The 25,356-nt window shown below is 51.1% G+C and overlaps 1 protein-coding gene across 1 annotated transcript in view; it reads right to left on the reverse strand.

The window, feature by feature from the left end:
* The window catches only part of LOC123752172 (paired mesoderm homeobox protein 1-like), a 66,002-nt gene extending 40,867 nt beyond the window's left edge, over positions 1-25,135 (reverse strand). The window contains exon 1 of the mRNA XM_069319341.1: positions 23,700-25,135. Within this exon, the coding sequence (XP_069175442.1) occupies positions 23,700-24,279 (580 nt within the window). The 5' untranslated portion in view covers positions 24,280-25,135. The remainder of the gene's footprint in view (positions 1-23,699) is intronic.
* Between the last annotated feature and the right edge of the window lie 221 nt (positions 25,136-25,356).

Raw genomic sequence — 25,356 nt, forward strand, 5'->3', positions numbered from 1 at the left:
GCCCGTGCTACTTGCATCTTTGTGTTCCGAGTAGCGACAACATCAGAACTGCGCACGTTTGATATAACTCAAGTCTTTCCATCAAGCAAGCACAGCTGAATTAAGATAGCTCTCCCTCACCCCCCCCCCCCCACTTCCATTCCACTCCCTCCTCCTTTCCATGTGGTGGTTATCTTGTGATGATTTCGGGGCTTTAGTGTCCCCGCGGCCCGGTCCTCGACCAGGCCTCCACCCCCAGGAAGCAGCCCGTGACAGCTGACTAACACCCAGGTACCTATTTTACTGCTAGGTAACAGGGGCATAGGGTGAAAGAAACTCTGCCCATTGTTTCTTGCCGGCGCCTGGGATCGAACTCAGGACCACAGGATCACAAGTCCAGCGTGCTGTCCGCTCGGCCGGTCTGTGGTGGTGACAGATCGTTCAGAACTGACCATTCAGCTATGTGTGTTGTTCGGCCTAACTGATATCACCCTTAACACGTGTAGACGTGTGTGTGTTCTGTCTCGGAGTATCTCTTTCTCTGTCTATCTCTGTATGTCTCTTTCTCTGTCCGTCCCAGTATGTTTGTGTATCTGTCTGGTTTCTCTGTCGATCTTGGTATAGCGTATATATATAAAATATAATTATTATTTACAATTTGATGATTACACAATTTGAACCAAACCGTCTTACAGTTACGTGAATAAAGAAGAAATTGAGCATATTTTCACACTGTATTATTGTTAATAAATGTATAATTTTATTCAATATAATTGTGATGGGAGGGAAGTTCATTATATAACGAAATAAGGCCCAATTGGGGGTCACGGGTGATGTTAGTCAACGAGGCGCTCAGATCGTTGACTTAAAACTGCCACATTACCTATTTTGATTCTATTTTATCATCAATTTATTGTTTTATTCACGGGTTTTCTTCCTATTGGGGAGTGTTGTACATGCTGCTATGGCGGTGTGTCCACTCTCAGGATGAGTGCCGCCGCCCAACTCGCCCCTCGGGGCAAAATTTAATTTAAAAAAATTAAGAGAGAGAGAGAGAGAGAGAGAGAGAGAGAGAGAGAGAGAGAGAGAGAGAGAGAGCCAATTCATCAAGACATGAAGGGTGGTAACAGCTCTAATGTTTACCACCAGGGAAGGGGGTCACAACCAGTGCCACGGTGGCATGACCACCGCTGACCTCAGACGACCTTGTACCACCTACACCATCTCCATCTCCCTCTCCCTCTCCCTCTCCCTCTCCCTCTCCCTCTCCCTCTCCCTCTCCCTCTCTTTCTCTCTCTCTCTCTCTCTCTCTCTCTCTCTCTCTCTCTCTCTCTCTCTCTCTCTCTCTCTCTCTCTCTCTCTCTCTCTCTCTCTCTCTCTCTCTCTGTTATAGAGAACTAGTCTTGCCTCGGCTCATTTAAAGAACTAAATAATACGAGCTATTGTGATTTCCCTGTGTGTCTGTTTGCGTGGAACCTATACTGTAGCAACTGCGTGCGTGTGCGTGTGTGTGCGTGTTGACTCAACACTCCTGGGAACTCGTCTTCCTGGTGCTAACGTACATGTGGAGTCAATTGCACTTTTGTTGTGCGGTGTCGACAGGATCATGATGCCCCGTGTTCCAGCTGCTTGTTGGGGTTGGCTTGAGGTGCAGCTGTGTTTGTGTTCTATCGTAGCAGTCAGGGTACGAGGCAGCCCCCTCTATATGTTTCCAAATGTCTTAATTATGCTAGGAAAGATGTACAGGTTTCGTGAATGGGAGCTTTGATGAATAGTGATTTGACTGCGTACCGTTGTTGTTGTTTCAGTGTTGTGTGGGGTAGGGGTTGCTGCGTCAGGGGTGTGTGTGTGTGTGTGTGTGTGTGTGTGTGTGTGTGTGTGTGTGTGTGTGTGTGTGTGTGTGTGGAACACGTGTTGGGTACGCCTCTCTTCGTGTTGTGGCGTGTTGATGTTCTTCATCTGGCTCTACCACGCAGCCCATTCTGCTAAAATGAAGGTACTTCAAAGTAAGTCTGATCCCGCGATGGACCTCCAGAAAGTAGACTTTACTTTGTACTGAATTTGGACTAACCGGAAAAAGTATTTTCCCCCCCCCCCAAGCGAATAAGACACAACCTAATCATCCTAGGTCTAATAATCTAAGGCCTATTGTAGTACATATATGTGCTAAAAGTAGGCCTAGGAATATTTAAGTGTGGTAACTTTATAAGAAATAGTACAAAAAGTGGGTTATTGGAGCTCAATTACTGCATATTGGCGCGATCGATCACATTGTTACAAAAAGTACTCTCAAAGCAGGAGGATGGTGGTGGTTGATGATGGTGCATGTGGTAGTAGTTGATGGTGAGGGGGTGATGGTAGTGGTGGATGAAGTTGTTTAAGATTCAGCTACTGGGAACAAAGTTCCAAGTAGCACGGGCAATGGTGAGCCCGTAGTGGACTTACTGATGGTGGAGGTGATTCTCGCCTATCACTGTCTACGGAGGAGTGAGGTACAGGTGCAACAAGGCCTTCTAGCCTTGTTACACCTGTTGTGTTACAATTTAACTATTCTGGACGTTTGAATTCTTTGTCGGATCTGGCCTTAAAGATGTGCATGGAGGAGGTTCCCACAACTTCTTTCCGTTCCTTCCACGTGGCGACCACTCCCAGTTGGCGGGGGCATAAGGAGCTAGACCTTACTCCCCTTTAGACACAGTTAGGTAAACACTGTTAGGTAAGCGTAGGAGGCCTGGTCGAGGACCGGGCCGCGGGGACACCAAGCCCTGAAATCATGGCACGGTAAGGTACATTTCTCCGATTCCTGTAGTTATATTCCCCTTATGGTGTAGATGGGCATAGACCGGGCCGCGGGCACGCTGATTCCCGAAATCGACGCAAGGAAAACCCCAAGGTCCAGCAACCAGGAGGCCTGGTCGACGACCGGGCCGCGGGGACGCTAAGCCCCGGAAGCACCTCAAGGTAACCTCAAGGTAAGGTGGTCTATGTTTCCACCTCTTTAGTCCTATATATATTGGGGGTACCACCTCTGGTTGCTTAGGACGGGCTCACCATAGCCCGTGCTACATAGACACTTCGTTCTGAGTAGCTAAATCTAAAACAACAACAACAACTCTGGTTGCGTTTGTAGGGACCCTCGACCTCGAAGAAGACAATATGCAGCATCCTATATATTTGTAGTCACATTCTGGCACTTGTCCTGTTGACGTGGTGACTGGCAGCAGTGACCAGGTGCCAGATTCACGAAGCACTTACGCAAACACTTACGAACCTGTACATCCGAAGCACCAGGAGGCTGTTTATAACAATAACAACAGTTGATTGTGGCGCTGCCCAATAAACTCGCCCCTCGGGGCAAAATTTAAAAAACAGTTGATTGGCAAGTTTTCATGCTTGTAAACTGTTTAATAAATGTAGCCAAAGCCGTTGAGGAAAGATGTACACGTTCGTGAGTACTTGCGTAACTGCTTCGTGAATCTGGCCCCAGGACTGGTACAAGTGGCCAGGGGTGATTAGGTCAGGTTGTTATGAGTCAACTTTGACCACAGCTGCAGCGGTTCTGTCGTCCGGGTCATGTTGATATAGAACTTGAATGGGTGTGTGTTGCCCTGTATAAGTCAGCCAAGGACAGAACCGGTTTGGAAAATTTGATCTGTGTGGACACTCCCCTCGGACGCATTTTGATTTTTTTTGGGCAGCCAGTTGGGCTTCTAGAAACCGGTTTTCTAACTTAATTCACGTCTCTGTTTTGGTTCTCCTAGGCTGCCTTCCCTACACGTTCCTTCCCATTCTTTACTCTCCTTCCCTTTCCATATCTCTAGTTACTTTTCTCGCTAACTATCCCCTTCTCTTCCCCTTCCCGCCATCTCCTCTTCCTTCTCTTCCCCTTCCCGCCATCTCCTCTTCCTTCTCTTCCCCTTCCCGCCATCTCCTCTTCCTTCTCTTCCCCTTCCCGCCATCTCCTCTTCCTCCCCCCCACCCCCCGCTGCTCTCCCTTCAAGCCAGCAGGCGTCAACACGCTCCGCAGGCAAGTGACAATTGTCGTCTTCCGGTCCCTTGTGGTGACCACGGCCGCCAAATATGACGCTGGGTTATTTCCTCCTTCCCCCACACACTTGCCCTCGCGAAACCCACCACCCCGTTTCCCCTCACCCTGGGTAATAGGGGAGGAAATCGACTTGAGAATGGTCCAGGACGGACCGAAACGTAGTCGTCCCTTCACCTTCTAGTGTGTGGTCTGGTCAACAATAGGGGGGGAAGGATGTGTGTGGTGGGCCCCATTTTGGGTGGAGGGTGGGTCGAGGTGGGCTTCATTCAGCCCACCATTAATCCAAACATATGAGGGTATATTTACAGGTGTTGGTGGGTCTGGTACCGCAATGTTGTCCAGAGAGTTTGTCTGTGGTCATGTGATCAGTCCAGCAACCAGGAGGCCTGGTCGACGACCGGGCCGCGGGAACGGTAAGCCCCGGAAGCACCTCAAGGTAACCTTGAAGGTGGCTGGGATGTGTGGAGATGGTCACTCTCAGTGGTATACGGACCCCTCAGAGGACGGTTATTGGTCGCACAGGTCACCTTATGCATGTGTAGCGTCGTTCGACTCCTGTTGTCAAAGGCAAGACATCAGTTGTCAGTGGGGGTTTGTTTACAACTCAAGCCTGCCGTTTGCTAGTTATCTCAAGCAGGCATAATACCTTGAACTATGGAAAACGAGTGACGTCTCTAGCTTCAGTAGCAGCCGAGACGGTACAGCAGCCGAGACGGTATAGCAGCCGAGACGGTATAGCAGCCGAGACGGTACAGCAGCCGAGACGGTACAGCAGCCGAGACGGTACAGCAGCCGAGACGGTATAGCAGCCGAGACGGTATGGCAGCCGAGACGGTACAGCAGCCGAGACGGTATAGCAGCCGAGACGGTATGGCAGCCGAGACGGTATGGCAGCCGAGACGGTATGGCAGCCGAGACGGTACAGCAGCCGAGACGGTACAGCAGCCGAGACGGTACAGCAGCCGAGACGGTACAGCAGCCGAGACGGTACAGCAGCCGAGACGGTATGGCAGCCGAGACGGTATGGCAGCCGAGACAGAAACAGGTAGTGGGGCGTGGTGGTGGTGTGGTCAGCCTGGGTGATGCTGGGTGACCACATCCACGTGCCCTGTCCCGCGGCTCCTACAACACATTATTACCACCCCAACCTCAAGCCTGCCCTGCCTCACCCCCCACCTCAAGCCTGCCCTGCCTCACCCCCACCCCCTGCCCTGCCTCACCCCCCACCTCAAGCCTGCCCTGCCTCACCCCCACCTCAAGCCTGCCCTGCCTCACCCCCACCTCAAGCCTGCCCTGCCTCACCCCCACCTCAAGCCTGCCCTGCCTCACCCCCACCTCAAGCCTGCCCTGCCTCACCCCCACCTCAAGCCTGCCCTGCCTCACCCCCACCTCAAGCCTGCCCTGCCTCACCCCCACCTCAAGCCTGCCCTGCCTCACCCCCACCTCAAGCCTGCCCTGCCTCACCCCCACCTCAAGCCTGCCCTGCCTCACCCCCACCTCAAGCCTGCCCTGCCTCACCCCCACCTCAAGCCTGCCCTGCCTCACCCCCACCTCAAGCCTGCCCTGCCTCACCCCCCACCTCAAGCCTGCCCTGCCTCACCCCCACCTCAAGCCTGCCCTGCCTCACCCCCACCTCAAGCCTGCCCTGCCTCACCCCCACCTCAAGCCTGCCCTGCCTCACCCCCACCTCAAGCCTGCCCTGCCTCACCCCCCACCTCAAGCCTGCCCTGCCTCACCCCCACCTCAAGCCTGCCCTGCCTCACCCCCACCTCAAGCCTGCCCTGCCTCACCCCCCACCTCAAGCCTGCCCTGCCTCACCCCCACCTCAAGCCTGCCCTGCCTCACCCCCACCTCAAGCCTGCCCTGCCTCACCCCCACCTCAAGCCTGCCCTGCCTCACCCCCACCTCAAGCCTGCCCTGCCTCACCCCCACCTCAAGCCTGCCCTGCCTCACCCCCCACCTCAAGCCTGCCCTGCCTCACCCCCACCTCAAGCCTGCCCTGCCTCACCCCCACCTCAAGCCTGCCCTGCCTCACCCCCACCTCAAGCCTGCCCTGCCTCACCCCCCACCTCAAGCCTGCCCTGCCTCACCCCCACCTCAAGCCTGCCCTGCCTCACCCCCCACCTCAAGCCTGCCCTGCCTCACCCCCACCTCAAGCCTGCCCTGCCTCACCCCCACCTCAAGCCTGCCCTGCCTCACCCCCACCTCAAGCCTGCCCTGCCTCACCCCCCACCTCAAGCCTGCCCTGCCTCACCCCCACCTCAAGCCTGCCCTGCCTCACCCCCACCTCAAGCCTGCCCTGCCTCACCCCCCACCTCAAGCCTGCCCTGCCTCACCCCCACCTCAAGCCTGCCCTGCCTCACCCCCACCTCAAGCCTGCCCTGCCTCACCCCCACCTCAAGCCTGCCCTGCCTCACCCCCACCTCAAGCCTGCCCTGCCTCACCCCCACCTCAAGCCTGCCCTGCCTCACCCCCACCTCAAGCCTGCCCTGCCTCACCCCCACCTCAAGCCTGCCCTGCCTCACCCCCACCTCAAGCCTGCCCTGCCTCACCCCCACCTCAAGCCTGCCCTGCCTCACCCCCACCTCAAGCCTGCCCTGCCTCACCCCCACCTCAAGCCTGCCCTGCCTCACCCCCACCTCAAGCCTGCCCTGCCTCACCCCCCACCTCAAGCCTGCCCTGCCTCACCCCCACCTCAAGCCTGCCCTGCCTCACCCCCCACCTCAAGCCTGCCCTGCCTCACCCCCACCTCAAGCCTGCCCTGCCTCACCCCCCCCCCCTCCTGCAGCACACTCTCTCCCCTACTCTCACTCTTCCTCCTCCTCGACGACCGTAATAGGCTTCCTATACTTGAGGCTGTGATCATTCGGGAGCTGACACCAGTAATCAACATCCAGATGAATTCGGCTTCGAGCAGACAACTGTTCGATAGTCCTCCATTTGGAAGATGTAAGACCTGGCGGACACCCAGAAGCCGCAGTCAGGCAACAGTCACCTCTCCCTATCCTTCGTTGCTCTCTACGAATAAGAGAGGTGAATCGTACAGTGAGGTGCCCCCCCCCCTCACGCTTATGTCAAGTTTTCTCCTTGTAAGTTTACGGGCTCACCATAGCCCGTGCTACATGGACATTTCGTTCTAAATAGTTAAATCTAAAGCAACAACAAACCTTGTAAGTTTTCTTTACGGGCTATTCATGCCCGTGCCAAGACGTCACATTGCTGACGAAACGTCGACAAATGGAAAGATTAAGTGATCTAGTGTTTCTTAATCCTCCAGATGGTGGAAATTTGCGTAGAATGGAAAATATCTCAAAGAAAAATGAATAATAAGCCACATTGCTGTTGTTTTTAATGGCGTGTGTATTAGAGAAAACCTGCTCCCAATAATATACTGACATGTATGTGTGTAAATCACGAAAATTAACACGTGATGAAAAATGTGACAGTGTCAGACCACGGAGGAAGAATTAAAACACGAATTTCCTTAAGTACTTTCGTATATTAATACATCTTCAGAAGGAAGGAATGAAGGAATTCATTCCTTCTGAAGATGTTTTAATATACGAAAGTACTTAAGGAAATTTGTTACATATGTATATGTATGTATATATATGTATATATATATGTATGTATATATATGTATATATATATTATGTATATATATGTATATATATATGTATGTATATATATGTATATATATTATGTATATATATGTATATATATTATGTATATATATGTATATATATTATGTATATATATGTATATATATTATGTATATATATGTATATATATTATGTATATATATGTATATATATATGTATGTATACTGAGCCTTCTGTGTATGAATACATTTTCAAAGAGAAGACTGTTGACAAAGATGAAAGGGTGATGATATGTACGGGGGGGGGGGGGGGGGGAGGAGGGACAGTAAGGGGGGGAGGGACAGTGAGGGGGGGGAGACAGAGAGAGTATTGTGGAGACCAGTTCGTCCAGGAAATTGTTTCCTCCTCATCAATTATAACCATAATTGAATCAACTATATTATTAATAAATTTATCAATATTCGGTATTATTAATACTGCTACAGTCACGCTGACATAACAATGTTACCACCAATTGGGACTCGTTACCTATGTACATTAATGTGTACGTATGTATGTCTGAATATGTGTGTATATCATCTATATAATGCTTGGTATAAGCTGGAATGTGTGTGTGTGTGTGTGTGTGTGTGTGTGTGTATATATATATATATTTATATATATATATATATATATATATATATATATATATATATATATATATATATATATATATATATATATATATATATATATATATATATATGTCGTACCTAGTAGCCAGAACGCACTTCTCAGCCTACTATGCAAGGCCCGATTTACCTAATAAGCCAAGTTTTCCTGAATTAATATATTTTCTCTTATTTTTTTCTTATGAAATGATAAAGCTACCCATTTCATTATGTATGAGGAGAATTTTTTTTATTGGAGTTAAAATTAACGTAGATATATGACCGAACCTAACTAACCCTACCTAACCTAACCTAACCTATCTCTATAGGTTAGGTTCGGTTAGGTAGCCGAAAAAGTTAGGTTACGTTAGGTTAGGTAGGTTAGGTAGTCGAAAAACAATTAATTCATGAAAACTTGGCTTATTAGGCAAATTGGGTCTTGCATAGTAGGCTGAGAAGTGCGTTCTGGCTACTAGGTACGACATACATATATATATATATATATATATATATATATATATAATTACAGTGCCACTCAGGGCAGTACAGTGTCTGTATCGCCGCTGTCAGTCTCTTAACTGTGAGTGTCAGTGATACAAGAGCGGCACTGTAAGAACCGGGACAGACAGACAGCCAAGAGCGAGACAGCAGTATCCCCGACGGGGGATAATTAGCCGAGCGGCATATCATGTGCTGAAAGTGACGGGTATAATTATGGGATTAGTGAGGGCCCACCCGGGGTAGTGTCAGCCCCACCCCTGGGGGAGTGTCAGCCCCTCCCCCGGGGGTAGTGTCAGCCCCACCCCCGGGTAGTGTCAGCCCCACCCCCAGGGGAGTGCCAGCCCCACCCCCAGGTAGTACCAGCCCCACCCCCAGGGGAGTGCCAGCCCCACCCCCGGGGTAGTGTCAGCCCCACCCCCGGGGGGAGTGTCAGCCCCACCCCCGGGGGGAGTGTCAGCCCCACCCCCGGGGGTAGTGCCAGCCCCACCCCGGGGGTAGTGCCAGCCCCACCCCCAGGGGAGTGCCAGCCCCACCCCCAGGTAGTGCCAGCCCCAGGTAGTGCCAGCCCCACCCCCGGGGTAGTGTCAGCCCCACCCCCGGGGGGAGTGTCAGCCCCACCCCCGGGGGGAGTGTCAGCCCCACCCCCGGGGGTAGTGCCAGCCCCACCCCCGGGGGTAGTGCCAGCCCCACCCCCAGGTCCCACCCCCAGGTAGTGCCAGCCCCACCCCCAGGGGAGTGCCAGCCCCACCCCCAGGTAGTGCCAGCCCCACCCCCAGGGGAGTGCCAGCCCCACCCCCAGGGGAGTGCCAGCCCCACCCCCAGGTAGTGCCAGCCCCACCCCAGGGGAGTGCCAGCCCCACCCCCGGGGGAGTGCCAGCCCCACCCCCGGGGGAGTGCCAGCCCCACCCCCGAAGTAGTGCCATCCCCCACCCCCGGGAAGTGCCAACCCAGCCTCCAACTTGAGCACGGTGCATGCAGGCACTCAGGAGGGAGTGCCTCTGCTCACTAGACGTGTTGTTAGTGTGAGTGCCAAGCAGGTCACCCTCCTGGATCAAGTTATACTCAGATGGAGGGTCAGTAACAAGGGGTAGTGAAGCTGTCCAGATGGCCCTCCCTCCTGTGGCACCATGGTGCCATCGCCACAGGTCACCACCAGAGGTTGCTACAAGTGCCACTGCCAGAGTTGAGCTGTACCAGGGGGCCACCACCTTGTTATGAGTGCCACTGACTGGAATCACCAGTGGCACTACCAGCAGTCATTACCAGTTGTCTAGTTACAGTGCCTTGTTCACTGTTTTAGGGTCTTCAAGGTTGCTGTAGTTCGCTCATTAACCTCTTTGATTAAAGTGGCACTACAGGAGCTGAGTGCCATCCCAGGGCCACTCTACCCCTAGCTAGGGGGGGGGCTGGGGTGCCATCCTGGGGTCTGTAACCCTGGTAATATTATCGTACTGTGTTGTGAATGCTCCTTGTGGCCGGCGTATTCTCCTTCCCTCTCCCTCCACCCCCTTCCCCCCCCTCCCCACCCCTCCCCACTACCCCCCCCCCACTAGTGGAACAAGTGGTGGTCACATACTGACAGTGGAGCAAGTGTCAAATCAGAGAGGATTCTGCATATGAAATTTTCAATGATTCACTAATTAACTGGGAACCACTGAATCGCCACCTAATAGAAATTATCTGGTAACGAACATCTGGCTGATGCGAGCTTAAATCAGTGCCTCGGGTGAGTATAGGCACAGCGCCACTAGACCTGTGTTTGAATAACATATCCCACCAAGACTAGAATATATATTATGCACATTGGAACGAGAACGGTGGGCGTTCCTTCTATACAGCCAAAGAGAACAACAGACGTTGGGCGTTCCTTACATACAGCCAAAGAGAACAACAGACGGTGGGCGTTCCTTACATACAGCCAAAGAGAACAACAGACGGTGGGCGTTCCTTACATACAGCCAAAGAGAACAACAGACGGTGGGCGTTCCTTACATACAGCCAAAGAGAACAACAGACGGTGGGCGTTCCTTACATACAGCCAAAGAGAACAACAGACGTTGGGCGTTCCTTACATACAGCCAAAGAGAACAACAGACGGTGGGCGTTCCTTACATACAGCCAAAGAGAACAACAGACGTTGGGCGTTCCTTCTATACAGCCAAAGAGAACAACAGACGGTGGGCGTTCCTTACATACAGCCAAAGAGAACAACAGACGGTGGGCGTTCCTTACATACAGCCAAAGAGAACAGACGGTGGGGGTTCCTTACATACAGCCAAAGAGAACAACAGACGGTGGGCGTTCCTTACATACAGCCAAAGAGAACAACAGACGGTGGGCGTTCCTTACATACAGCCAAAGAGAACAACAGACGTTGGGCGTTCCTTACATACAGCCAAAGAGAACAACAGACGGTGGGCGTTCCTTACATACAGCCAAAGAGAACAACAGACGGTGGGCGTTCCTTACATACAGCCAAAGAGAACAACAGAACTACTCGAACGCGTCACTCGCGATAACAAGGCTGTGTAGAGAAAATGAAGTGATCGAACTAAAGCTACAAGAATCATACAAAATCCAGGAGAGAGGCAAAAGCCATCTTGAGGTTATCTTGAGATGATTTCGGGGCTTAGCGTCTCTGCGGCCCGGTCCTCGACCAGGCCTCCTTTTTTGTTACACCCCCCCCCCCCTCTCCAGGAAGCAGCCCGTAGCAGCTGCACAACTCCCAGGTACCTATTTACTGCTAGGTGATCAGAGTGAAAAAACTCTACCCATTTGTTTCCGTTGGGGATGGAACCCGGAACTTTAGGACTACGAATCCCGAGCGCTGTCCACTCAACCGTCAGGCCCCCTTGTGTAAAACATATGAAATAATAGTTATACTTGTTAATTTTTTTGTAATTTTTGTCCCATGTGGGTATAGACTTGTGGAGCAGCGTGTAGCTGCATGAGTTACAGTGTGAGGGGTTGAGTGATGCCTTCCCCTCGGGGTCATGGCATTTCCCCTCACAGGTCCCCAACAGTGGTCTCATTTCCTCTCACCCAGTACGTCGCTTTTTTATGAAATTGACCCATCCGTTGACATTACGACGTGTTTGTGAACGTTGAAACACAGTAATAATAATAGAATCAGTGCAGATCACTGCACTGTTAGTGTTCCGTTTAAGGAATCTTAACGCCATAACAATGGCAGTTAGCTCCGCTTGTGTTGAAGAGGCATAGTTCTCATTACGGGATTTTCCTTCATTTCCACGTTGTAAAGCATTATTCCTAATGACAGTGTATGCTGCACCAGTCCTGCTATTGACAGGGTTAAATGACCCATCAGTGTAGATCTGATCTAACTCATTTCCGGCTTCTTTATAGATTTCCTTGAGATAATTGTGCCTCATTTCTTGTGGTATCATGTTGGATTTTTTCGTTGCCATTTCATTGATGATGATCTTGCACGAGTCATCCTCCCAGGGAGGTAACCTCTCTACAGGCAGGAGCTCACGGGCTTGCTCAAGCAGGTGAAGCTCTTCCAGGTAGTAGACTGATCTGTGATGCCATTTTTTGCCTCTGTTTTGCCCAGAAAGTAGCACAGAACTCATTTTTTTCTTGGCAATATCATTGTAATGGGGATCTCTGGTTATCTTAATTGCAAGCTTGGCATTCAGTTTCTCAATTCGGCTTTTAACACTAGGAAGGGACGACAACTCTCGTATATTAGACGTTTTGGCAGTTCTTGGAACTCCAAGAATGATTGTCATGGCTTCATTTTGAATGCTTTCAAGTTTTTTCATATCGCTTTGGGAGTAGGTGCACAGAACTGGTGCGGCATAGTCTATGACGGAGCGCACATAGGCTGTGTACACCATTTTAAGCACGGCAATAGAGGCTCCATGACCATTCCAGGTCATAGCTTTCAGTGCCCTGAGTCGACTTTTGCATGTTCCTATGAGTTGGTCGAGCTCCTCTTTCTTTCCCTTGTTAGAGCCGACAGTGACGCCAAGGTACCGATAGTGGTCAACCCACTCGAGTGTCACACCATTAATTTAATTACATTTACAACCGCTTGCGAAACATTTACATCTTTCTTCAATCATAGCGGGCTTAATGTTTGCATTTATTAAACAGCTTATATGAGTTCAGCAGCACAAAAAGGTTGTTTTATAACAACAACAATAATACCCTTGAGTTGTGATGTTTTACCAAGCTCGTAGCCTCTTCAATAAATGTAAATTACGCCGCCCATAATTAAGGGAAAGATGTAGATGTTTCGCAAGAGGTTGGGCAAATGGTTGATACATCCCGGCCGGGAGGTTTTTGTGCCATGCGGGGCCCCTTGATGGGGTCCGGGGGGGGGGGGGGGGGCTGGGGAGGGGGTGCCACGGGCCCCTGGTAATGACCCAGGATGTCAAGAGGGTCGTTTGGGGGCCCCCGCCCCCCCCCGGAAGGGGGATTTGATTTTTATGAGCTGCCTTCATAGTCTTACTGGCTGCCCTCTACCCCTGCAGGCTGCCCTCTACCCCCTGCAGGCTGCCCTCTACTCCTGTAGGCTGCCCTCTACCCCTGCAGGCTGCCCTCTACTCCTGTAGGCTGCCCTCTACCCCTGCAGGCTGCCCTCTACCCCTGCAGGCTGCCCTCTACCCCTGCAGGCTGCCCTCTACCCCTGCAGGCTGCCCTCTACCCCCTGCAGGCTGCCCTCTACCCCCTGCAGGCTGCCCTCTACCCCTGCAGGCTGCCCTCTACCCCTGCAGGCTGCCCTCTACCCCTGCAGGCTGCCCTCTACCCCTGCAGGCTGCCCTCTACCCCTGCAGGCTGCCCTCTACCCCTGCAGGCTGCCCTCTACCCCTGCAGGCTGCCCTGTACCCCTGCAGGCTGCCCTCTACCCCTGCAGGCTGCCCTTAATCCCTGCACCCGTCCCGTGTGCGCGCGCGCACGCATATTATAAGATACAAATCGTACATAATTTTGCGACAAGGGTCCGGTTGATGTGGTCGCTGGCTCAGTGATTGTGGTACAGAGCTCTGCCTGTCCCTCCCTAGGTGCTCTCTCTCTCACTTGTCCCTCCCTAGGTGTTCTGTCTCTCACTTGTCCCTCCCTAGGTGTTCTCTCTCTCACTTGTCCCTCCCTAGGTGTTCTCTCTCTCACTTGTCCCCCCCTAGGTGTTCTCTCTCTCACTTGTCCCTCCCTAGGTGTTCTCTCTCTGACTTGTCCCTCCCTAGGTGTTCTCTCTCTCACTTGTCCCTCCCTAGGTGTTCTCTCTCTCACTTGTCCCTCCCTAGGTGTTCTCTCTCTCACTTGTCCCTCCCTAGGTGTTCTCTCTCTCACTTGTCCCTCCCTAGGTGTTCTCTCTCTCACTTGTCCCTCCCTAGGTGTTCTCTCTCTCTCACTTGTCCCTCCCTAGGTGTTCTCTCTCTCTCACTTGTCCCTCCCTAGGTGCTCTCTCTCTCTCACTTGTCCCTCCCTAGGTGTTCTCTCTCTCACTTGTCCCTCCCTAGGTGTTCTCTCTCTCACTTGTCCCTCCCTAGGTGTTCTCTCTCTCTCACTTGTCCCTCCCTAGGTGTTCTCTCTCTCTCACTTGTCCCTCCCTAGGTGTTCTCTCTCTCACTTGTCCCTCCCTAGGTGTTCTCTCTCTCACTTGTCCCTCCCTAGGTGTTCTCTCTCTCTCACTTGTCCCTCCCTAGGTGCTCTCTCTCTCACTTGTCCCTCCCTAGGTGTTCTCTCTCTTACTTGTCCCTCCCTAGGTGTTCTCTCTCTCACTTGTCCCTCCCTAGGTGTTCTCTCTCTCTCACTTGTCCCTCCCTAGGTGTTCTCTCTCTTACTTGTCCCTCCCTAGGTGTTCTCTCTCTCACTTGTCCCTCCCTAGGTGCTCTCTCTCTCACTTGTCCCTCCCTAGGTGCTCTCTCTCTCACTTGTCCCTCCCTAGGTGTTCTCTCTCTCACTTGTCCCTCCCTAGGTGTTCTCTCTCTCACTTGTCCCTACCTAGGTGTTCTGTCTCACTTGTCCCTCCCTAGGTGCTCTCTCTCTCACTTGTCCCTCCCTAGGTGTTCTCTCTCTCACTTGTCCCTCCCTAGGTGTTCTCTCTCTCTCACTTGTCCCTCCCTAGGTGTTCTCTCTCTCACTTGTCCCTCCCTAGGTGTTCTGTCTCACTTGTCCCCTCCCTAGGTGTTCTCTCTCTCACTTGTCCCTCCCTAGGTGTTCTGTCTCACTTGTCCCCTCCCTAGGTGTTCTGTCTCACTTGTCCCCTCCCTAGGTGTTCTCTCTCTCACTTGTCCCTCCCTAGGTGTTCTCTCTCTCACTTGTCCCTCCCTAGGTGTTCTCTCTCTCACTTGTCCCTCCCTAGGTGTTCTCTCTCTCACTTGTCCCTCCCTAGGTGTTCTCTCTCTCACTTGTCCCTCCCTAGGTGTTCTCTCTCTCACTTGTCCCTCCCTAGGTGTTCTCTCTCTCACTTGTCCCTCCCTAGGTGTTCTCTCTCTCACTTGTTCCTCCCTAGGTGTTCTCTCTCACTTGTTCTATGTCTACGGCATCTCTGGTGCTCTGTAGACAGTACAAGTGATCGCAATAGTAAACTTTCAAATCCAATCTTTTTTTTTTTTTGTTGGCTGACGCAATATTTGTCGTCGTTGTTTTTAGATTTAGCTACTCAGAACGAAATGTCCATGTAGCACGGGCTATGGTGAGCCCGTGACGCAATATTTGTTTGGTTATGCTCCCTAAACGTCGGGTCGACAGACATCATTATCCCCAGGTCTTTTATATGTTACTTTCCTGCTATCTGATTACGTCTTGATCCTTGTATTTAATTCATAGCATTGTTCTATAATTCATTCTATATACTATATACTATAATTCATTCTATTCTATATACTATAATTCTATTCTAATATTCTAATAATCTAATATTCTAATAATAGAATTCTAATAATTCTATATACTATAATTCATTCTAATTCATTTTATATATTTTAATAGTGATGAATTCTATATACTGAACATGTTATTTTATAACAGTTTTGATATTTATAGATAGTTCTATCTACAAAAATCATATTCATGCTGATTTTTTCACCTGCAGAGGATGACACGAAGCTGTGATCTTTTTTTGTCTATATATCTGTCATGAGAGCAAGAAAGCAGCGGTTTAAGCTTCGTGTACAAAGCTTTTCACTGTGCTTCACACAGGAATCACAATAGCGTGATGTATCAAATGAACAAATCCACAAGGGCCGTGACGAGGATTCGAACCTACGTCTGGGAGCATCCCAGACACTGCCTTAATCGACTGAGCTACGACAGGTTTAAAAAGAGTTGAAACCGAAGTTCTTCTAAACTTACTGAATCCCGTAGCGTCTCCGAGGCACAAACCAGGATTTTACACAACTCCCCCCTGCACCCGAGCTTGCCCTTGTGGATTTGTTCATTTTATCCATCACGTTAGTGTGATCTGTGTGTGTGCAATGAACTTCTTTGTTCTCCATAAAATTTTGAAAGTTGATTCCAAATCTGTCTTTCAAAAACTTTGTGTGATGTAATTGGTGGAAAATGATACGTCCTTGGAAAAACAAACCGAAACTGTCTCTATTTTCTGCTTGTTACAACTTGTAATAAAGTTGTTACATCTTGGCTTAACGTGTTTATGACGTATTAGAACGTTGTTACAACTTGCTATATTGGTTGTTATAACTGGTTAGGTGGTGTTAAAACATGTTCGAACGTTGTACCAACGTCGTAGTTTCGGTGTGTGTGTTTGGCGGAAGGAGAGTCGGTCTATAATTTTCAGCCGAATTATAGTGTCTCTCGACACTATAGACGACACGTGTCGTCTCTCCTGCTCTTTTTAAATACTTGTGGCGGCTATCCTGTCCGGACATACTCCCTTCTGTCCAGTCATAACGGACATAACTGAAACCGGAGAGAGTTCAATTAGGACATCCCCCCCCCTCTTGCCGGAACTACCCGAGGGCCACCCCTGAGGGTCGTTACAGGAGGTTATTAATTATTGCCTTTGATGAATGCCATAGTATAACTCTTAATGTTCCTTGTCCTCTCTCCTAATATGTTCCATTTTCTACGGAATCGATCAGTCTGTTAAAAGTAGAACTTGGTACGTAAAAATTAAAGCACTGTAATGTTGACGTTTTCTGTGCATCGGCCTCGATAGGTTAGGTGGGTTGCTTGGGGTCGTACGTTTCTGGTTAGGTAAAAACTGTGGTATTTTTGACGGAGTGGCCAGTGGAGAGAGCGGGCCGGCGTGGGGCGGGACACCTGCCGTGGTGTGAGGCACCGGGAAGTGGCGTCAAGCGGCGTCAGGCGGCGTCAAACGTTAGGTGTCAAGTGTCAGGCGGCGTCAGGAGGCGTCAGGAGGCGTCAGGCGTCGTCAGGCGGCACCAGTCGTCGTCAGGCGGCGTCAAACGTTAGGTGTCAAGCGTTAGGCGTCGTCAAGCGGCGTCAGGCGTCTCGACATTACTATTTTTCCCGAGGATTAAAGACGCCCAATTACCATGATATTTGTTATGGTGGGAAGGCCCATTTTAGTGTGTGTCATGGTTGTGTTGAGTGATGTTGTTGTGGCGCACATGATATTGTGGATGTAAATACAACATGTATTAGAGTGGTCCAGAAATACGCACGTTCTATCCACCGGTAAATACAGGGATTAAAAGAAAAGTTAGTTTTTTGGTTTAGCACAGGTGGGGCACAAGAGGGCACAGGTGGGGCACAATGGGGCACAGGTGGGGCACAATGGGGCACAGGTGGGGCACAAGAGGGCACAGGTGGGCACAAGAGGGCACAGGTGGGCACAAGAGGGCACAGGTGGGGCACAGGTGGGGCACAAGAGGGCACAGGTGGTCACAAGAGGGCACAGGTGGGCACAAGAGGGCACAAGAGGTCACAAGAGGGCACAAGAGGTCACAAGAGGGTACAGGAGGGGCACAGGAGGGGCACAGGAGGGGCACAAGAGGGCACAGGTGGTCACAAGAGGGCACAGGTGGGCACAAGAGGGCACAAGAGGTCACAAGAGGGTACAGGAGGGGCACAGGAGGGCACAAGAGGGCACAGGAGCAGACGACTTGTCTCCTGTTAGCAGGCTGGGGGGGGGGGGCTTCATAAACCTATCCTCCTCCCCCAAGAGGAGTTAATATTATTGACTCGACCTTTAATATTATCATTAATACAGAATGTGGCCTTGTCTGTGCAAGTCCATATAGGAGCTATAGATACTATACCAGTTTGGAGGACGGATTGGACCCTACGTGTGGGGAGATCTTTCAGCAAGATTATCATATACCTGACAAGCGAAACCCACACTCGCACCCCCACGACTGTGAGAAACTATGGGATTCGAATTTGTGGGGAAAAAGGAGGATTCGAACCTGGTCGCTTGGTACTCGCAATGATTTTCTCATTTATACATCACATTAATTCTTGGTGCTTTATAGCCAAACTATAAGGGCATTTATATGTTCGGAACTTAACAAAAATATTATATTTGATACTGTAGGATATTAAGACTTATGTCCGTCCGTATACTGCCACGCCAATCATCTGTCCGCCCACGCCTGTCTTTCCGCCCATTTATCTGCTCGAATATCCGCTCCTGAGTCTTTCCGTCCGCGTGTTCCCAACACAGAACCGCTGTCTGTGGTCGGCAGGACGCTGTCTCCGGCGACGGTTCCCGTTTTCCGGCGACGGCCCCCGTTCTCCTGCGACGGCCCCGTTCTCCGGCGACGGCCCCGTTCTCCGGCGACGGCCTCGTTCTCCGGCGACGGCCCCCGTTCTCCGGCGGCGGCCCCGTTCTCCTGCGACGGCCCCGTTCTCCGGCGACGGCCCTGTTCTCCTGCGACGGCCCCGTTCTCCGGCGACGGCCCCGTTCTCCGGCGACGGCCCCGTTCTCCGGCGACGGCCCCGTTCTCCGGCGACGGCCCCGTTCTCCGGCGACGGTTCCCGTTTTCCGGCGACGGCCCCCGTTCTCCTGCGACGGCCCCGTTCTCCGGCGACGGCCCCGTTCTCCGGCGACGGCCCCGTTCTCCGGCGACGGCCCCGTTCTCCGGCGACGGCCCCGTTCTCCGGCGACGGCCCCGTTCTCCGGCGACGGCCTCGTTCTCCGGCGACGGCCCCCGTTCTCCGGCGGCGGCCCCGTTCTCCGGCGGCGGCCCCCGTTCTCCGGCGACGGCCCCCGTTCTCCGGCGACGGCCCCGTTCTCCGGCGGCGGCCCCGTTCTCTGGCGGCGGCCCCCGTTCTCCGGCGACGGCCCCGTTCTCCGGCGACGGCCCCGTTCTCCGGCGACGGCCTCGTTCTCCGGCGACGGCCCCGTTCTCCGGCGACGGCCCCGTTCTCCGGCGACGGCCCCCGTTCTCCGGCGATGGCCCCCGTTCTCCGGCGACGGCCCCGTTCTCCGGCGACGGCCCCGTTCTCCGGCGACGGCCCCGTTCTCCGGCGACGGCCCCGTTCTCCGGCGACGGCCCCGTTCTCCGGCGACGGCCCCCGTTCTCCGGCGACGGCCTCGTTCTCCGGCGACGGCCCCCGTTCTCCGGCGACGGCCCCGTTCTCCGGCGACGGCCTCGTTCTCCGGCGACCGCCCCGTTCTCCGGCGACGGCCCCCGTTCTCCGGCGACGGCCCCCGATCTCCGGCGACGGCCCCCGATCTCCGGCGACGGCCCCCGTTCTCCGGCGACGGCCCCCGATCTCCGGCGACGGCCCCCGATCTCCGGCGACGGCCCCCGATCTCCGGCGACGGCCCCCGATCTCCGGCGACGGCCCCCGATCTCCGGCGACGGCCCCCGATCTCCGGCGACGGCCCCCGTTCTCCGGCGACGGCCCCCGATCTCCGGCGACGGCCCCCGATCTCCGGCGACGGCCCCCGATCTCCGGCGACGGCCCCCGTTCTCCGGCGACGGCCCCCGTTCTCCGGCGACGGCCCCCGATCTCCGGCGACGGCCCCCGATCTCCGGCGACGGCCCCCGTTCTCCGGCGATGGCCCCCGTTCTCCGGCGACGGCCTCGTTCTCCGGCGACCGCCCCGTTTCCTCGCCGACCCGTGCACGGTCGACGGCGACTCGGACAGTTGTGTGCGACAAGCTCCTTGACGAAGTAATTTTTCCAAGAGTTTATCATATACACAAACATGCGACTATATATAAAAAAAAATATCCTCCGAATTGACAGTCGTTTTAATACTAAGTGTAATAAGTACATTTCCTGACTGTCATACATAGTACATAATTGCACTTATAGGGCTGTTACATTTACCGCCCTATTTTTGGAGGACGGGCTCTCAAAAACACATCGCGAAATAATTATGTAAGGGGGTGTCTAACATGGGCCAGTAGGAGGTGCCTCACATGGGCCAGTAGGAGGTACCCCACATGGGCCAGTAGGCGCTGCCTCATATGGACCAATACGCCATCTGCAGTTGTCTTTAGTAAATGAGTTTTTGCTTCAATATTTACATTGGAAAATGTAAATGACGCGAGGTTTTCTCTCACCAATAATACGCACTGAATATGGAGAACTTTGTTATAGTTTTACACCAGGATTTATTTGGTCTGTTCTGTTGGTAGGTGTTCTCTCTGGAGTGTTAGAACTGTTCTCCAGGTCTTTCTTGGGGGAGAGAAGTTCTTCAAGCCCACATCTAAGGGGAAGACAACTGTTCTCCAAGTTCTCATCTGTTCTTCAAGTTCCTGTCGGGGGCCAGAGAACACTACCATGCGGGGTGGTGTTAAGCACCCCGCTAGCCACAGGGAGTTAATGGAGTAATCACTAACAAGGTGATTGTCGGTCATACGCAAGTGCGTATGTGTGTGTACGTGTATTTACTATTTGTGCCTGCAGAATCGAGCTATTAACTCTTGGATCCCGTTTTTCTACACAATCTATTTTCCCCTGTTATGTCTATTACATATATATTGCTCTTTTAACACACCCTTACACATACTAATACTAACACTAATAAATACTAACATAAATACTAAAAGGAATCGACCTAATTGACAAAGAGGAATTCCTGAAACCAGCAACATCACGAATAAGACTCAGGTTCAAGCTAAGAAAATAAAAATGCCGAAAAATATTAGAAAGTTTTCTTTTGCAAACAGAGTGGAAGATGGTTGGAACAAGTTAGGTGAGAAGGTGGTGGAGGCCAAGACCGTCAGTAGTTTCAAAGCATTATATGACAAAGAGGTACCTTGAGGTTACCTTGAGGTGCTTCCGGGGCTCAGCGTCCCCGCGGCCCGGTCGTCGACCAGGCCTCCTGGTTGCTGGACTGATCAACCAGGCTGTTGGATGCGGCTGCTCGCAGCCTGACGTATGAGTCACAGCCTGGTTGATCGGTATCCTTTGGATACCTGAAGAGTACTGGGAAGACGGGACACCACGAGCCTAACTCTCATCCTGTAACTAAGGTAATTACACACACACACACACACACACACACATTGGGGCCTGATAGATGAGTGGCCAGCGCTCTGGGCTCGTAATCTTAGGGGCTGGGTTCGATCCCCGGTGATGGCAGAAACAAAATGGGCAGAGTTTCTTTCACCCTGATGCCCCGTTACCTAGCAGTAAACTGGGAGTCAACTGTTACGGGCTGCTTCCTGGGGGGGGGGAACAAAAATTAGTAACAGTTGATTGACAGTTGAGAGGCGGGCCCAAAGAGCAGAGCTCCACCCCCGCAAGCACAACTAGGTGAACACACACAAACACAGCTCGCGGCTGAGTGGACAGTGCTCTGAGGTCGTAGTCCTAAGGGACCGGGTTCGATCCCCGGCGGGGTCCGAAACAAACGGGCAGAGTTTCTTTCACTGATGCACCTGTTCACCTAGCTGTATATAGGTATTTGGGAGTTAAGACACCCGCTACGGGCTGCTTCCTGGGGATGTGTGTGTGTGTGTAAGAGGAATATATGTAGTAGACATAATAGAGGGAAAATAAATTGGTTAGAAAGGCGGGGTCCAAGAGCTAATAGCTCGGTTCTCCAGATGCAAATAGTAAACACATGCACACAGAAGCCCCTGTGTGGGTGTGTTTAAAGTCACTGTACACTGTCACTGTGTCACAGTTACTGTGTCACTGTTACTGTTGGTTGGTATATTTAATACATAAATTTCTACTACAATCACTACAAATGTTAAGCCGCGTCGTACATAACTACCTAACTTAATACAGCCTAACTTAACACCCGTAACCTAACATACCTTGCCTTACCTTGAGGTAACATAGCCTAAACTTACCGAGCCTAACACAGCCTAACCTAATGATATATATATATATATATATATATATATATATGTCGTACCTAGTAGCCAGAACGTACTTCTCAGCCTACTATGCAAGGCCCGATTTGCCTAATAAGCCAAGTTTTCATGAATTAATTGTTTTTCGGCTATCTAACCTACCTAACCTAACCTAACTTTTTCGGCCACCTAACCTAACCTAATGTATAAAGATAGGTTAGGTTAGGTAGGGTTGATTAGGTTCGGTCGTATATCTACGTTAATTTTAACTCCAATAAAAAAAAATGACCTCATACATAATGAAATGGGTAGCTTTATCATTTCATTAGAAAAAATTAGAGAAAATATATTAATTCAGGAAAACTTGGCTTATTAGGCAAATCGGGCCTTGCATAGTAGGCTGAGAAGTGCGTTCTGGCTACTAGGTACGACATATATATATATATATATATATATATATATATATATATATATATATATATATATATATATATATATGAGTTCTCCAAAACTCATTTTCGTACTTTTAAGGTGAAGAAAAGAAGTGATTTACTATAGAGTGTATTACACTTATTTGTATAATTTGCACGACGTTTCGAACCTCCATGGTTCATTCTCAAGTGAACAGATCTTACAATACTAGTTGATTTTATACCCGCATTAGGTCAGGTGATAATACAATGAAGGTGAAAACATGGGGGGATACATAAGGGATAAACATAGGGGCTGCAGAAGGCTTATTGGCCCATACGAGGCATCTCCTATCTAAACACAAAGATTAATCCAGTGTAATTGGCCTGTTATGTTGGACATTGTCTTCTGTGTTGGCATCGATATGTTCTTGTCTTGTCCTTACTCTCATGGTGGGTAGAGTAAATAGTTCCGTGATTTGGGTGTTCATGGTAGGTCGCTCTATTCTTATGTGAATTGCCTCAAGAATTTGTAATCTTCTTGAATCTTGGGTTTTGTCTATTATGCAAGTATTCTTGTTCAACATTTCTCTTGTTAGAGTAATGTCATGGGCTTGTCATATATATATATATATATATATATATATATATATATATATATATATATATATATATATATATATATATATAATATATATATATATATATATATATATATATATATATATATATATATATATATAATATATATAATGCGAACAAGCCTGAATGGTCCCCAGGACAATATGCAACTGATATATAATATATATAATATATATATCTTTTAACACAAAACTAGTTTTGTTGAGCCGTCTTTTGTAATATCCAATCGAAATGCCATTAATATATATTCTTTCTTAAGGGTTGTTTATAGACAATAGTCATATAGTGGACAGAAGACATTAACTCGGGCAGTCGGTTCCCTCCCCAACCACTTGGGGCTGACGGTAGAGCGACGGTCTCGCTTCATACAGGTCGGCGTTCAATCCCCGACCGTCCCAAGTGGTTGGGCACCATTCCTCTTAACCCCCCGTCCCATCCCAAATCCTTATCCTGATCTCTTCCCAGTGCTATATAGTCGTAATGGCTTGGCACTTTCCCCCTGATAGTTGCCTTCGGGCAGTCGTTGACATGTGTGAGAGAGAGAGAGAGAGAGAGAGAGAGAGAGAGAGAGAGAGAGAGAGAGAGAGAGAGAGAGAGAGAGAGAGAGAGAGAGAGACAGAGAGAGAGACAGGGGACACGGATACTGACCGTCACTTTTATCCGTGTCTGGAGCGGAAGACGGTGATCTCTCTGTCTTGGCTGCTGTTGTGCAGCCTCCAGTCTTCTCCCCAGCAGGAGCTGCTGTCTGCCGCTGCTGCTGTTGCTGCTGCTGAAGGCGAGGCTGAGGGGTAGATACATGCTGCTGTGTTTGGAGCTGCGGGAGGCTGTGAAGCTGCTGCTGTTGTTGCTGCTTCTGCAGATGTTGCTGTGCCCCCGAACAATCCAAGCCTTGCTGCTGCTGCTGCAGCGGTGGTGTGTGGTGCTGCTGGAGGTGCTGGTGCTGCTGCTGGTGGTGGTGGTGATGGTGGTGGTACAAGTGTGGGGTTTGCAAGTGGTGCAGCGCCGATAGTTCCTGCGGCAGATGGCCCTCGTGCAGGCCAGAGGCGGACAGGTCGTGGGTAAAGGCCGCAGCGGCGGCGGCCGCTTGCGGCAGTCTCACCAACTCCGGCAAATCGAGCAGGTGACTGACGGTGAATCGTTTGTGCTCACCTGGCGAGCCAGGCGCCTGCACCTTGTCCAGGTAGCCCACCTCGCCGTTATTCATCCCTCCCACGTTGTAACTCATCATTGTCACTCACTACACACTCGCCAGTAACTCACGCGCCGCCACCAACACCACGTAACGGCAAATTGACAGGTGTCGCTCACGTCTCCACGTGTTCAAGTCGACACAAACGGGTTTATAACTCAGGTTTACACTCAGATTTACAGACAGGTTTACACTCGGGTTTATAACACAGGTTTACACATCTGTTATCGTCCCAAGAAGTTGCCATTCTACGGTTTTCCTTTCTAGATCTCGATAGGTATTGACGAACTGAGAAGTCATGACGAATTAGTGTGGCACTCTGGTCGTGTGGAGTGGCACTCTAGGTGTGTGGAGCGGCACTCTAGGCCTGTGGAGCGGCACTCTAGGCCTGTGGAGCGGCACTCTAGGCCTGTGGAGTGGCACTCTAGGCCTGTGGAGCGGCACTCTAGGCCTGTGGAGTGGCACTCTAGGCCTGTGGAGTGGCACTCTAGGCCCTGGTCACTTATCAAACGGGTCTCTTAACCCAAACTATCATTTTCCCTCATTAGATTTCCCCGTTTCAACTTTCATTTCCGAGTTGTGAGGTGAGAGCGGGAGTGTATGAGGCGTCCCTGAGGTTGGCACTGCTGGCGGTGCCACTGTCAATTACCGTGAGCGGCGGGGCGGCTGTCGTACTAGCAGTTCGCCAGTGCCAGGAGTAATTCCCGTGCCTGCGGCACCCAAGAATGTGTCAACTATTCTTCCGCGCGTTGATTTAAGAATGTCGCGGACCGCGCGAAGGCTCGCGACGTTGTGGTGACTGGCTTTGGTCGCGATGGGACCAAACCTTAAACACAGTTAGCTGACTGGCACTATATGATGGTATACTTGGGGAGAGCGTCGGCCCGTAGCCAGCAGAAGGTGGCACTTACTGACGTTCTTAATGGCACTCCACCCACCCACTCCTGGCCCCACCCACAAGTGCCCAGTGGGCGGAGTCTTCTCCACCCCTTTCGCTGGCTACCCACACCCCCCCTTATCACTCCGTTTGGGTATCGTTTAACCTTTTAACAGTCACTGTCCTTTAAATATGGAGTCGTTCAGTGCTCACAATCTATTGATTTGAATAGATCCAAT

The sequence above is a fragment of the Procambarus clarkii genome, chromosome 92 (assembly GCF_040958095.1).
Source record: "Procambarus clarkii isolate CNS0578487 chromosome 92, FALCON_Pclarkii_2.0, whole genome shotgun sequence".
Taxonomy (NCBI): domain Eukaryota; kingdom Metazoa; phylum Arthropoda; class Malacostraca; order Decapoda; family Cambaridae; genus Procambarus; species Procambarus clarkii.